The 14,777-nt window shown below is 50.4% G+C and overlaps 1 protein-coding gene across 14 annotated transcripts in view; it reads left to right on the plus strand.

The window, feature by feature from the left end:
- The window catches only part of ERICH1 (glutamate rich 1), a 144,416-nt gene that overhangs the window by 11,583 nt on the left and 118,056 nt on the right, over window positions 1–14,777 (plus strand). For 13 of the 14 annotated variants that reach the window (XR_011534262.1, XR_011534267.1, XR_011534266.1 and 10 more), the window contains one exon: window positions 1,650–1,796. The exons of the other annotated variant lie outside the window; for it this stretch is intronic. Coding sequence is in view for 6 of the 13 variants with exons in the window: in XM_070598448.1 (XP_070454549.1) it covers window positions 1,650–1,796 (147 nt within the window). In the remaining 7 variants the exon portion in view is untranslated. The remainder of the gene's footprint in view (window positions 1–1,649; window positions 1,797–14,777) is intronic. 14 annotated transcript variants of the gene reach the window in all.

Raw genomic sequence — 14,777 nt, forward strand, 5'->3', positions numbered from 1 at the left:
TGAGCCCCTCAAGGAGGGCCGGAGTGTCCAGGCCGTGTGCCCAGAGTAGCGTTTGTGACAGGTCCTTGGATAGGAAGGAGCTCCTTGGACCCAGCCAGCCTGTGGGAGTGTGCTGCGGGGTGCGGCGGGCACCAGCGGTTCCTGGAGGGGCATGTGGTCCCGCTGGGAGAGGCATGCTTCCTCAGGAGGCTTTGACATGCGAGTGTGAGGTGGGAGTCTTGCCGCCACCTGGGTTTACGAAGTGCTTACCCCAGTCCAACTTAGGATATCGAAGGTTTTCTCTCTGTTTAGTTTTTTGGACTACTGCGCTCAATTTTAAATTTAAAATAGAAAATTGTTCTCATATTATGTGACCGAGGACACGAGTCTTCAGGGACGCGCTCACCTCTCCACCGCGTGACCAAGAAGCCCGGGCCCTCCGCAGCGTTCTGGTGGCCGCGCAGGACCTCTGCCTGCTGCACAGCAGCTCTCCACGCTTTGTCGACTCATCTCTGAGTTTGACGAGGTTCAGACAAATGCGTGTTACTAACATCTCCCTCACCTCTTCCGGGCGCGTCTTGAGACTCGTAGCTGTTCATGGTTCCCATTAAATCAGCATGGAAATATTTGTCCGTTATGGCAGCTGTTTTCCTCCACTTGGAGCAGGATGTAAACTGAAATGAGCAGAGTGAAGTCTCTGTGTGCTTGTTAGGACGTCCTAGAACGCCCAGCTGCCTCCCGGCCATGGTGGTTAGGTGTGCCGGAACCCTGCTCGGTCTGCCTGCCTCAAGGTGAGCCCAGCCTCAAGGCTCTCCGTGTGACCTGCCGGGGGACCGAGCCTGTCTAGGGGCGCACTGGGTACCCAGGACCTGAAGCCCCGAATTCTGAAATGGGCTCACAGTCTGCTCTTCACATGGAAATTCAACCAGAGATGAGAACGTTGAGGGAGGACGGGAGGCCAGCCCACCCAGCACCAACCCCAAGTCCGTGTTCACCATGGCAGCCTGCCCTCTTCCTGCGGCTCTCCTCCCCTGAGCACCTGTGGGCCTCCCAATGAGGGTGCTTGGCGGGGGGGGTGTCCTCTGAGGACAGTGCCGGGGGGGTCCTCTCATGGAGAGTACTGGGGGGTCCTCTGGTGACAGTGCTGGGGGGGTCCTCTGAGGACAGTGCTGGGGGGTTCCTCTGATGGACAGTACTGTGGGGGTCCTCTGATGGACAGTGCTGGGGGGTCCTCTGAGGACAGTGCTGGGTGGGGTCCTCTGGGGACAGTGCTGGGGGGGTCCTCTGGGGACAGTGCTGGGGGGGGTCCTCTGATGGACAGTGCTGGGGGGGTCCTCTGGTGACAGTGCTGGGGGGGTCCTCTGAGGACAGTGCTGTGGGGGTCTTCTGATGGACAGTGCTGGGGGGTCCTCTGAGGACAGTGCTGGGGGGGGTCCTCTGATGGACAGTGCTGGGGGGTCCTCTGGGGACAGTGCTGGGGGGTCCTCTGAGGACAGTGCTGGGGGGGGTCCTCTGATGGACAGTGCTGGGGGGTCCTCTGGGGACAGTTACTTTGCTCTCAGGTCAAAATGTCAGGACGTGTGTTTGCCTTATGTGAACTCATGTGCAGTTTTAATAACACTGCCTTCAGTAATTCCTTCCTTTCTCTTGTCAATTGGTTGCCTTTGCAGTGTTTGTTGAAAAAGTGCTGAGGAGACTTTTTCCTAAAGTTCCGCATGGCCAAGAAAAGGGGGCACCAATGACTCTGGCCTCGGAAATACCCCCTGAGAAAGTGGCGCCTGAGACGGTGACAGGCTGGAGCGCCCCTCCTTTGACAGGTGAGGTGTCTGCAGGTGACGATGGGCCATGGACATGTGGTCACGGCCACCTCTGTTGCCCTGCAGCATGCGCAGGTGGTCGAGTTGTTCAGGGCCTTCTGGGGGTGGGCCAGGGTCGTCTGCACACGCTCTGGAGTGTACAGTGGGTACAGTTCTGCTGTTTGTCTGGGCCGTTTGCACGTGGTGTTCTGGGCATAGAGACAGGAGACCGTCAGCCAGCTCCGTCTTTCCTTGGACAGGACACGCCTCTCCCTCTGCCGCTGTTGCTCCGTCCCATCACTGACCCAGTTCGTGCATCCACCCAGCCGGGCTCCTGGTTCCTCCTCTGTGTTGGTCTCCCTTGTCCCTTGTCTTTGGCAGGCGTCTATCCAGGATCCTCGAGTGGTGGGAGGTCTGCAGTGGCAGCTTCGTGGACTCTGGGTCCCGGCAGCACAGCAGTGTCAGCCTGGCGGGGGCCGCCGTGTGGCAGACACAGACAGGGCCACGGGAGGGCCAGCAAGGTTGGGGCATTGGAGGGGAGCCTCTTGGTTGCAGGTGGACACAGAAATGCACAGGGTTCTGTGCATCCTTTCTTGGGGCCCTTTCCATTTCTCTCTGGCAGTCATCTCTCGCTGGGCTTTTGTCCGATGTGATTCTGCTCCTGAGCGCTGGTTCTCTCCTCTGGCCCAGCTGAATCACCTTGAGAGAAGAGACTCGACTTAGTCCCTGCATTCTCCTGTCTTGTAACGCTCCCCTGACTGGTCTCAACAGGCAGGTCCCGTAGGCCTGCAGGTCTGCTCGCTGCCTGCAGGCCACATCTCCATTGACTTGGATCACATTTTACCACAGGAGGAATGTTATACATCATGATGGGATTTCAGGCAAGGAAATTTCCATGCAAAACCTGTGTGCCCATAACATAGTGGATGCCCGTGGGCACTGCTCTGGTGAGCAGATGCCACACAAGCAAGAAGGAAACTGTTTCCTTCACCTCGTAGACACAGGTTACACTGTGTACTTTCCTCTGGGGCAAACCATGTGTGCTGTGTTCCCCCCTGCATCCTTCCCGTGGGCCGTCACGTGGTGAGGATGGTGCGAGCTCCCAGCGACGCGTCCCACCGAGACCACCATATGCAGATTGTGGGTTAGAGTTAAGATCACATGGACTAAGGCGTAAATGGCTGCTGTTACATGTATTTTTACTTTTCAAAGAAAATGCATGTTATGCATGGAGTTGTGTCCCCTAAAATTCAGACGTTGAAGTCCTAACCCCCAGGACCTCAGAATGGGACCATATTTGGAGACGGAGCCCTTTAAGAAGTAATTAAGGGTAAATGAGGTCACTATGTAGGCCCTGATCCAATAGGACTGGTTCCTTATAAGAAGCGGTGCTCAGGGCACAGACACACAAAGCGGGACGATGAGTGAGGACACAGGGAGCAGGCGGCGTCTGCACGCCTGGGAGAGAGGCCCCGGCAGAGCCAGCCCTGCCGGCACCTGGATCCCGGACGTCCAGCCGCCAGCACCCGGAATGAATGTGTTGTTTTAGCTCCTCGTCTGTGGTATTTTGCTATGGCTGCCCACGCTGACCAGGACAGCACCTGTCCGCCCTTGGCCATGTGTGTGTTGATCAGCCTGGCGGAGCCGTGGAGAACGCAGGCTGTCCCACTCGAGAGGGAGGCCAGCCCGCAACTTCCTGTTTCTCTCTGAGTTTTACTGAACATTCTTCATCTTTTTAGAAATTTTTGTTTTTAGGGTCTATTTGCACTTTCTTCCCTCATCTAATTTGACTGTTTTAACAGTGACTTTTCACCAATAATACAGCTGGTGGAAGGTGAAGTAAGGGGGAACAGTGGACACTTTGTGCATGGGTGATTGTTTCTCAATTAAAAATTAGCATCTACACATTCCAGGCCAGTTTCCTCCCAGAAGATAAAAAAATAATTGTCAGTTCTTTTGCGGGATGACAGACAGTTCCTTTGTCACATGTGTGTTTTCTTGCTGAAAGTGGTTGGCTTTTCACTTCTAAAATCACTGTTTAAAAAAACACGCTCGAAGACCTTGCTTCTCTTCCTGAATGTGGTTGCAAGACAGTCTTTTAAATTAGGGTTCATGTTTTACTAAGACAAGTTGTATCCGTGTGTAGTAATAGCAAATGAAAAGCTTAGAATGTCAACATGACTACTTCAAGTCAGCGTGGGGATATTTTTAATTTTAAATGCCGAGTCCATTTCACTTCTTACAGATCACGTGGGTTTCCTTAAAGTTAGTCCTGGCCCTTTGGGTGACGTCTTTCCGCGGAAGCTTCGGTACAAGTTGCTTCCTTTCAACAGGCATGTGTAAGGTGCTGTTAATTTGTATGAAGGTGAATTAAAGATCAGAATACGGATATAAAGGTGGTTTCCGAGTGTGATTATTACGTAAATCCTCTGATTTGAAAGGTGCAAAAGCTGTTGACTGAGTAGATGCCTGATCCAGGTGAAGGAAGGATCTTGTTGGGCATCGAGACAGTTTTCATCCTGTCTGCCGGGAGTCTGGGCGTAGTCAGAGACCCTGAGCCATAATCAGGTAGCAGAGGGACCTGCAGAGCCTGCTGAAGCCCGGTTCTGTTGGGCAGAACAGTGTGGTTCTGTTATTGGTTGGATAGTGGAACAGCATGGGTGTCATTGTCCAGGTGGAGTGTCAGAGCCGGCATGGTGACAGGGGACCGGCCCCACTGAGGGCTCATCCGGAAAAGACAGCGTGAGGACTGCAGAGTCAGGATTTAGAGAGGACTCCTCATGAGAGCCGGGGTGCGAGGCACCCCCCCGCCCCCAGTGGTTTGATCCCATGTGTGGTTTTCAAGGCTCCAGACTGTTCTGTGATGCCTGGCATCTGAGCTGTAGCGGTACACAGATCTCAGTTTGCACGGACAGTTTAGACTCTGGTTACGAGTGGCTGAAACCACTTGGCCCTGGCTCAGATTGAAAGGGAAACTTGAATAACAGTGGAGTGTCACAAGGGCGGTCACACCAGAGCCTGGAAGGGCATCCAGATTCCTGGTTCTTTGTGTCCTGCACCTGCTCTCTGCACCCTCCTCCCCTGTCAGGAGCCCTCCACCTCTGAGAGGGCAGTGGTGAAACATACAGTGAGCAGACCACGTGCCGTTTCACGTGGCATTAGGAAACAAACAGAGGAGTAGGTATTTCTGAGAGTTTCATTATTTCCCAGATGCAAATGAGCCTGACGTGTGCCTGTATCTGAAAACTCCACACCACACACAACAGCATATTTAAATAAAATGTGCTTAACCAAAAGTTCACCATTTTAACCATTTCAAAGTGTACAATTTAATGATTTTTAGTACGTTCACAATGTCGTGCAGTCATAACCGCTAATTCCAGAACATTCTTACCACCCCAAAAAGGAGCCCCGTATCCCCTAGCAGTCCCTCTCCATTTGTCCCTCCCTGCTTTCTGTCTCCGTGGGCTTGTGTGTTCTGCACGTTTAGTATAAAGGAGTCACACACTGCTCTCTCACTTGGCATCATGGTTTTGAGGTTCACTGTGTTGTAACGTGTCAGGACTTCCTTCCTTTTTATTGCTGAAGAATGTTCCACTGTGTGGAGGGACCACATTTTGTTTACACGTTCATCAGTTGATGGACACTTGTTCCGTTTCCACTCCTGCCTGTTACGGCAGTGCTGCTGTGAGCACCCGTGCACGGGCGTGTGTTTGTGGACGTGTGCTGGCAGCTCTCCTGCTGTATGCCTAGGAGCGGGTTGCTGGATCAGATGGTGGTTCTGTGTTTAATGTTTTGGAGAACTGCCGAACTATTTTCCACAGCTCCTGCACGTCTTTCCCTCCTGCAGCAGTGCACGCAGGTTCCAGTGTCTCCGCATCCTCGCCAACACCTGTTATTTTCTGTTTTCTTCATTATATCCATCCTAGTGGGTATGAAGTGGTATCTCATTGTAATTCTGATTTGCATTTCCCTGATGACTAATGAGGTTCATCTTAGCATGCATGTGTTGGCCATTTGTGTGTCTTCTTTAGAGAAATGTCTAAGTTCTTTGCCCATTTTATTTATTTATTTATTTATTTATTTATTTGCTGAGGAAGACTGGCCCCGACCTAACATCTGTGTTAGTCTTCCTCCACTTTATATGTGGGTTGCCACCACAGTATGGCTGATGAGAGGTGTACACCGGTCCACACCTGGGATCCAAACCCACAAACCCAGGCCACCGAAGCAGAGTGTGCCGAACTTAACTGCTATGCTTGCCCATTTTTAATTTGGATTGTTTGTCTTTTTATTGTTGAGTCGTAAGAGTGGGTTAGAATCTTGATATGAGACCCTTATCAGATCCATACCATGGATTGTGTTTTCACTTCCTTGATGATGTCCTTTGAGGCACTAAAGATTTTAATTTTGGATTAAGTCTATTATATATTTTTTTTCTGTTGTTGCTTATGTTTTTGGGTGATATTTAGGACACCATTGCCAAATCCAAGGTCACAAATTTTACACCTAGTTTTTCTTCAATGAGTTTTATAGTTTAAGCTCTTACGTTTAGGTCATTGGTCCATTTTGATTTAATGTTTGTATATGGTGTGAGGTAGGGGTCCAAATTTGTTCCTTTGCCTGTGGATGTCCAATTGTCCCAGAACCGTTTGTTGAAGCAACTGTCCTTTTCCTTTTGAATGGACTTGGCACCCTTGTCAAAAATCAATTGGCCGTAGATATATGTGTTTATTTCTGGACTCTCAGTTCTGATCCCTTGATCTATATATCTGTCCTTTTGCCAACACCACATTGTTTTAATTACTGTAGCTTTATAGTAAGTTTTGAAATCAGGAAGTAAAGTCTTGCAACTTTGTTCTTTTTCAAGATTGTTTTAGCTATTTGGGGTTCTTTGCAATTGCAAATGAATTTTTGGGTCTGCTTGTCCATTTCTGCAAAAGAAGCAGTTGTAATTTTGATACAAATTTCGTTGGATTTGCAGAACACTGGGATTATTGTCATCTTAACAATATTAAGTTGTCCATTTCATGAATTTAGGATATCTTTCCGTTTGTCATCTTTAATTTCTTTCAATAGTGTTTTATAGTTTTCACTATAAATTTTACACTTAAAAACGTTTATTCCAAAGTATTTTATTCTTTTGATACTATTGTAAATGGAATCTTTTTTTTTGGAATATTCATTGCTAGTGTGTAGAAGTGCAAGTAAATCTTTGACCTTGGATTAGGCAATGGTCTCAAATATGGAAATACAGATTTTTGTACATTGATCTTGTATCCTGCAACTTTGCTGGACTCATAGCTCTAACAGTTTTTTTTGTGGATTCTTCAGGGTGTTCTATATATAAGATCACATCGTCTGTGAGTAGAGATGTTTTACTTCTTCCTGTTCAATCTGGATACCTTTGATTTCTTTTTTTTCCTTGACTCATTGCCCTGCCTAGAACTGCCAATACAATGTTGAAGAAAAGTGGCAGGAGTGGGAATTCTGGTCTCATTCCTGACCTCAGGGGAAAGAATCCGGGCCCCTCCACTGAGTGCAGTGTTAGCTGTGGCTATTTCATGCACTTCCTTCGCTATGTTGAAGTTTCCTTCTATTGCTAGTTTCTTGAGTGTTTTTTATCTTGAAAGGGCAACATATTTTTTTGAGGCAATACCCCTTAGAAATTTTAAAGGAAAAACATCATAGTTTCTTTGCAGCTGGAAAAAGAAATCTTGGCTACAAGCAAAACAATAAAATCACTATCAAATGGACAAAACTTGTGTGAAGCTTCTGTAAAGGTCCTCATGAGAATTCCCTTGGAGGTGTGGTGCTCGCGGAGGAGTTTGGTGATGATCAGAGCTGTAGGTGTGCCCATGTCTTTTAGGGTCAGAAGAGGGCAGCCAGGATGGGAAGGGTGCCTTCATCAGCCAGTCCGTGGAGTGAGATTGAGAAAACGCTCTTGGTACGGTTAGGACCACGCTTGGTAATTACTTAGCCAGTTCACTGATATTCGTTCACTGTACAGAAACCTTTTCTTTTTTGGTTCTAAGAGTGTTGCTACGTCCGTTTGTTCTTAAAGACAAGGGCGTAATCCATAAACAGAGCTCAGAGTCCGATGGCATGTCCCCGGGGTGCTGTTTCTCTGAGCGCACATCCTTCAGTTTTGCCGTTTGTTGCCAGCTTGTCTGTGAAGTAGCTGTGGTGCTCTGTGCCCACTGCAATCATGTCCGAGGTCTCTTTTCTCCGGGTCCTTGTAAACAGATAGTGTTTTCCTCTTCTGGTCAGACGCGAGGACCCTGCCTCTCACTTTAGTATGATTTCTGAGTTTTAATGAGGCTGAACAGCATTTTGTATATTTACTAACCGTATGTTTTTGCCCGTTTTTCCCTTGGGTTGTGTATAGACTTTAGGAGTTCTTTTTTGTTCCACATCCCAATTCTTGGCCAACTATATATGTCACAAATATCTTCTCTCTACGGGTTGTCTTTTCATTTTTAAAAACAATGATGTCTTCTATTGTTTGTGAGTTAATCATAATATAATGTGACTTCTTGATCTTTTAGTTTATGGTTTGTGCTGTTTGTCTGGTTTAAGAAATCTTTCACTACCCTGATAACAAAGGTATTTTACATTTTTTTCTAAAGGACATGCCTTTCCTGTTTAGGCCCTTTTTCCCTTTCGGACCATTGCCTATGGGGTGAGGTAATGATCTGGTTTCGTTTCCCCAGTGTTCTCAGCCCCATTTGTGGAAGAGTGTGTCCTCTGCTGTGTGGGGGCCGCCCCGTGGAAGTGGGCTGTTTCCGAGCTCTCCTGTCTGGCCGTCGGCCCCTCTCCCAGCACCTCACTCTCCTACTTACTGTGGCTGATGCTGTGTTCGTGCCCCTTCGGCACATCCTTTCGGCTTTTCCTTCCTCAGTTTTCTCTGCTCTTCTTGACCCTTTGCTTTTCCACATGCATTTTAAAATCAGATCGTCAATTTGCACACAGTAGAATCTTGAAAATTTGTTGCCTTATCATACTTACACTTACTTTGGGAGAATTCATATCTTCACTGACGTTGTGTGCAGCCTTGCTGGCCCTGTGTTGCTCTCAGGATTGCTCCCCTCCCTCCCTGTTGGCCCGGATCCCCTCCTTGTCCCCGAGCTCCGCCGCACAGTGAAGGAGGATGCCTGCTGTATGGAACCGGGCACTCCTCGGGCCTTTCAGGTTATCTTGCCGGCCGCATCACTGAGAGGGAAGCCTCTCACTGGGGATGTTTCTCCAACACTGTGGTCCCTAGTTGTGTCCTTGGCGGACAGCCTGTGACAGCCGCGGGAAAGCGGTCTGCCTCTCACTTTCTCGGGATGCTCACTGGAGCAGCAAGAGTAACTTACGTTTTGTCTTTAAAAACAGATATGTTCAGTGTTCGAATATTTTAGGAAATCGTATCCTGAAAAGGAAGTGCCTCTGGAAGCTACGTCTGCTCTGCTGTGCACGTCCGAGTGGTGCAGCGAGGCCAGTAGACAGTGGGGTAAAGGTGGTGGTTTCTGAGCGGGGGCTGTCTGGGTGCTGCAGATAGGTTCACTGCTCACCATCCAAATGAGAGTGGCTCACGAAGCCGCCTGCTTGACAGATGCTACCCCACCACCATGAGGCAGTGTGCCTTTGAGCAGACGGAGGGCCGCTGTGCTGAAATTGCGGTCTGGACGGTGGAGTGAGAGTTGGCCGTGGTGCTGCGGGTGTGTGGTGCGCGCTCTGAGATGCAGGATGCTGCACTTCCTTCATGTGGGATGGAAATCAGGAAGATGCGAGCAGCGGCGGCTGCTGAAAGCTGCTCTGCGATGGTTCCCTGGGAGGCGGAGGCCACGGGAGGAGCGCGCACAGCATCCACGCCAGAGGGCAGGGACGCCCACCACGCCTTCGGACAGCCTTCTCGGCACATTTCCTCAGAGATCTTTACCTCTGCAAAAGAAACTGGTATGTTTTATGGACACATTTTTATGTAGATCCAGTTTCTTGAAAGGTCGCAGCACCAAGAAGTGTTGCCCAGACAGGGAGTCTGGTGCGTAGTCTCCACTCTTCAGTCCCACGTGACCTCTGGTGCCATTTCAACATTACTCCAGGCAGGAAGGAAGTATTTTCTGTTTTTTTCCTGAGAATAATTAACCTGAAATATTTCCTGTTCAGTTAGTTGTAGCTGTGGTGTGATTGGGCTCGACCGTGCCGGGGTTCTGAGCTGAACTCCAGGACTGTGTGGAGCAGTTGTGCTTGAGCCCGCTGCTCCCCCTGCAGAGGACCACTGAGACCCTCCCTGGGATAAACACGCAGGTGAAGCGGCCGTAATGCTGCTCTGTCTACCAAGGCAACAAAGGACATGTTGAAAGTACGCCTGCTCCCTTGTCATCGGGAATGGAGGAAGGGAGTCCTCAGAAATTGCTGGTAGAAATGTCACTCAGTACAGCCCTATAGAGGTGGTTTTATAGCATGTCTTAAAATATCCAACTTATCTATCCTTTGATGTAACAGTCCTCTCCGCACATTAAATTGACTCATATCCACACTCCCCGAATGTTGGGGTGCCCCAGACTATCTTATCCACACCCACGTACCAAGTAACTTAACCTGGTCCCATGGCTTCTGTGTCCATATATGGATAGTTGTGGCTCCCAAACTGAGTTCTCCAACTGTGCCCATCTGCAGGCTCAGGGTTTTATGTGGGATGGCTCATGAAGTATCATCACCTCTGCTTGATGTCTGTTGGGCGTCTCACCCCCTCAAAGCTCCACAGCAAGTGCCTTCCTCCATCCCCCATCTCAGGAAATGGAAAGTGCACAGCATTGTCACCCTGGTCACCCTCTTCCTGTCAGACCCTGAGCACTACCCGCCAGCACGGCCACACTCTGACCCTTCTCAAAGAAAAGTCCATTTTCTTGACCAGTGTGTTTTCCTTACCTCCTAAGAGGAGAGTCTCTCTGAGTTGCTGAGGGCGTGCGTGTTGGCAGCCCAGGACTTCTCCACAGGGATAGGACATCTGCCTGAGGTAGAGAAGGAGGGGCCGGGGAAGCCCAGGCTGCGGACATTGAGCAGAAAATGATCTGACCCCTCCCTCAGATCTCCCGCAAAGTGACCCTGCTCTCGTCCACACAAAACCTGCACACGGGTGTTTCAGCAGCTTTATTCAAAATCGCCAAAGCTTGGAAGCACCAAGGCGTCCTTCAGTGGGTGGATGAACAAACTGTGGTCCATCCAGACAGTGGAACAGTATTCAGCACAAAAAAGAAATGAGCTGTCAAGACATGAAAGACATGAAGGAACCTTAAATGCACATGACTAAGGGAAGACGCCAATCTGAAAAGGCTACATACTGTGTGATTCCAACCATATGACATTCTGGAAAAGGCAAAACTATGGAGACGTAAAGAGATCAGTGGTGGCCAGGGGTAGAAGGGGCGGGAGGAACAGGTGGAGCAGAGGATTTTAGGACCTGAAAGTACTCCGCACGATACTGTAGTGGTGGACGCATGTCATTAATTTGTCCAGACCCACAGACTGTACAACGCCCAGAGTGAACCTAATGCAAACTATGGACTCTGGGTGATGATGACATGTTACTGTAGGCTCATCAGTTGTGACAAATGCACCATCTGGTGGGGGTTGCTGATAATGGAGGAGGCTGTTCAAGAATGGAGGGGGCATATGGGAAGTCTCTGTACCTTCCCCTCAATTTTGCAGTGAATCTAAAACTGCTCTAAAAAAATAAAGTCTTTACAAAAAAAATTTTTTTAATTACTCAACTCTTGAGGTGCTTGGGGTGAGTGGACGATTTGTAGAAGAAGGAGGGGCTGAGCTGTGCATCTGGATCGACAAGGGACAGAGGAGAAGCTGGTGCACAGACGTGGGCCTGGGGCAGAGCAGATGGTGAGTGGGTGCTGCCTCAGGACTCACAGGGTTGCAGGCCGTCTCTGGACCGCTGCAGGCCGTGTGGTTGGGAGCATGAGCCACGTTTCTTTTGCTGTCCAGGAGGCAGAGGACGTAGCTGACGCCTGCTTCCTTCTGGAGGCGCTAACAGTTAGGAATCTGACTGCCTGACAGCTGGAGTTGGTTGAGTGAACAGTGCTGCATTCCTAATGGAAAAAGCCAGTTAAACCACTGTTTGGTGGTGGTTGTCTTAGTGATGGAGCTGTGGGGAGCTTCACGAGCTTCCTCAGTTGGTGGCCACTGTACCTGAGGCATCTGGAGGCTGGTTGTGGTTATTGTTCTTTTTGAGACGCCGGGCTGGAGACCCGGAATTGGCTTTGTCAAGGTTGGCTTGGAAGCTGCTGTGACCGTCATTGGACGTAGAGTGATAAAGCGTGGGGCGTCCACGTCAGAGCACACTGAGCTCCTTAAGTGAGGCAGATCAGTGCGTCTCTGTCAACGACGGGCAGTGTGGATACAGATGGGGTGGAAGGGCACCTGGAAGGCGAGAGCTTGTGTCCCCACCCGTACTTTCACCCTTTTCCTCCACTCGTGTCCGCCTGCGAGCGCGCAGCTCACACCAGTGCTTCAGTCAGAATCGCGCTTACTCTCTGAGGGTCTGTGACGCTCCCACACCTTTAGGAGAGTGAGTTTCCCTGTGTGCGCGGGCTCCCCTCCTGTCAGCTTCTGTCACGTCGCCTCCATTGTTTCCTCGTGGCCCTGCATGTGCCGTAGGCGAAACGCCTGTGTGCTCGTGCTCTCTCCTTTTAGAAGACAGGGCTGTGTCGTCGTGACCATCACACTGTCCCAGTGCTGGCACAGTGGCTGGCACAGAGGAGGCAGCAAGTGAGTTCAGGCACCTGCACCTGAGTCCCCCCTGGGTCTGAGGAAGGGGCTGAACCAAGTAGACAGTGAGGCACATGTTGGGGATGACCGTCTAAACCCACTTCCAGCAGTGTAGCCATGAGAATCTCCCAGAATTCTCTTCCACTTGGATGCAGCCCCCATCGTTACCAAGACCCGCTGAGTGGTTGCCGTGGGCAGGGCTGCTGAGAGCAGGATGTGATCTCCAGTCTCCAAACAGCCCTCTAAGGCGGGGCTCTGACATCACAGGAGGAGCCTGAGGCTCGGATCGCAGGGCTGTGTAGCGGGACGAGCTGAGATCAGAGCCCAGACGGGGTTCTAGAGCTTCCTGCGGTCTCGTCCCCCATGCTGTCTTGTCTTCCCGCGGTACTCAGGTCCTGACAGGTTTTGAGCAGTTGCGCCAGAGTTGTGGAGTCACCGGGTCTGTGGGTGTCTGATTCACTGCGTGCAGCAGAAGCTGCGCTGGGAGCACCAGCCAGTCACTGGTCATTCAGAAAGCTGCTGGGTGACGGCTGCGGCTGAGGATGGAACTTCCTTGCCACCATTAGCTCAGTCTCCTTCGGGACGCGATGAAACGTGAGTAGTGACTGCAGGATACGGAAGAATAAAGTCACACAGCGCCCAGCATATGGTGGGAGGGCAGATGTCTTGGTCACCTCGGGCTGCCAGAACGGAACTGCATGGACTGGGCGGCTTCGACAACAGACATGCATCTCTGGAGGCTGGAGGCCCGAGATCCAGGCGCTGAGGATTCGGTTCCTGGTGGGGCCACTCTCTCTGGCTTACGGGCGCTGCCTCTCCCTGCGTCCTCATGTGCACCTGCAGAGAGCTCTGGTCTCCTCCTCTCCCTGTGGGACACCAGCCCTGTGAGGTCATGGCCACCCTGTGACCTCATGGAACCTTCATCGCCACCTCCCAGGCCCATCTCCAGATACAGCCACCTGGGCTTAGGCCTCAGCCTGTAGGTCCGGGGGCACAGTCTGGCCCATGGCACCTGCTGAGAAGGAAACAGGATGAGTTAGAATAAGGGGGTCACAGAGACCTTACTCAGATTGAGTCGTCACTGAGGAGAAGTTCGTGGAAAGAAGCTGGAACCCAAAGGACAAGCAGGTCCCAGAGAATAGCCTGGTAGACACAGGCAGCAGCCTCACGACATCTTACAGTCCAGGGAGTGGGCATGTCTGGTGGACAGGGAGTGGGTGACAGCCTGAGTGAGCCGTCGCACTGCGCCCAGGCGGAGTTTGGAGCTGAAAAGCATACATCACTTCGCAGGGATGGCTGCCGTCATGCACGCACGCATGCGTGTTGAGGAGATTTACTTTAAGATCTCTCCTCTTGAGATTTGAGACCATTTAAGAAGGTGTTGAGAGTGCTCCAGAGGAAAGAGTTCTTAGCTGATGGTGTGGCCTGAGTGGTCGGCAGGATCAGGAAGGCAAACCCACTTAACACAGGGATGAGAAGTCGCAGAGAGGACAAGCTCGGCTTGAGGGCAGGTGAAGGTGGTGGCCTCTTCCAGGCAGCCATCCATTCACAGCTATTTAAATTCAAAGAGTAATTAATTAAAAGTAAAAACTCAGTTCTCTAGTCAGCTCACCCTACGTTAAGCACCTGGGGGTCTTGAGGCCAGTGGCCAGTGTGTTAGATGCACAGATGGGGACCGTTTCCATTGCACCCGCAAGTTCTGTTGGACGCCACCTGTCTGGGTTTGAAGACACAGTCAAGCTGACGTTCAGGAGTGAATGGGGTAAACGAGCGGGTGTGGGTTACACAGAGGAGCAGGAATTTAAATCTAAACCATTGAAACCATCGTGTTATGAGAAGAATCATGGGAGAACATTTCCCCACAGAGGTTCATACACAACCAGAGGCACAAAAGGAAAGAGTGATGATTTCCCCTTATAGAATCTGCAATTCTGCATGGCAAAAGACAAGTGCCACGAGCAAAATCAGAAGATAAATAATAAACTGGAAAGGCTATTGCAGCTCTTAGTACTGACAGAGGGCCCATTTCCTTCATATATAAAGAGCTCATAGGCCAAGAAGAAAATGACTAATTGCTGAAAAGAGAAACGCACAAAAAGGGTAGTAATAGGCATTTCACAGCAAGATACATGTGTGGCTCTTTCAGCATTAAAAAAAAGAGGATGTTCGATCTGTTGATAACAAGAGAAGTACGAGTGAAGAGCCTATAGGGATCTCGTTTCTCACATGTCCGAT

This window comes from Equus przewalskii, chromosome 28 (assembly GCF_037783145.1).
Source record: "Equus przewalskii isolate Varuska chromosome 28, EquPr2, whole genome shotgun sequence".
In the NCBI taxonomy this organism is placed as follows: domain Eukaryota; kingdom Metazoa; phylum Chordata; class Mammalia; order Perissodactyla; family Equidae; genus Equus; species Equus przewalskii.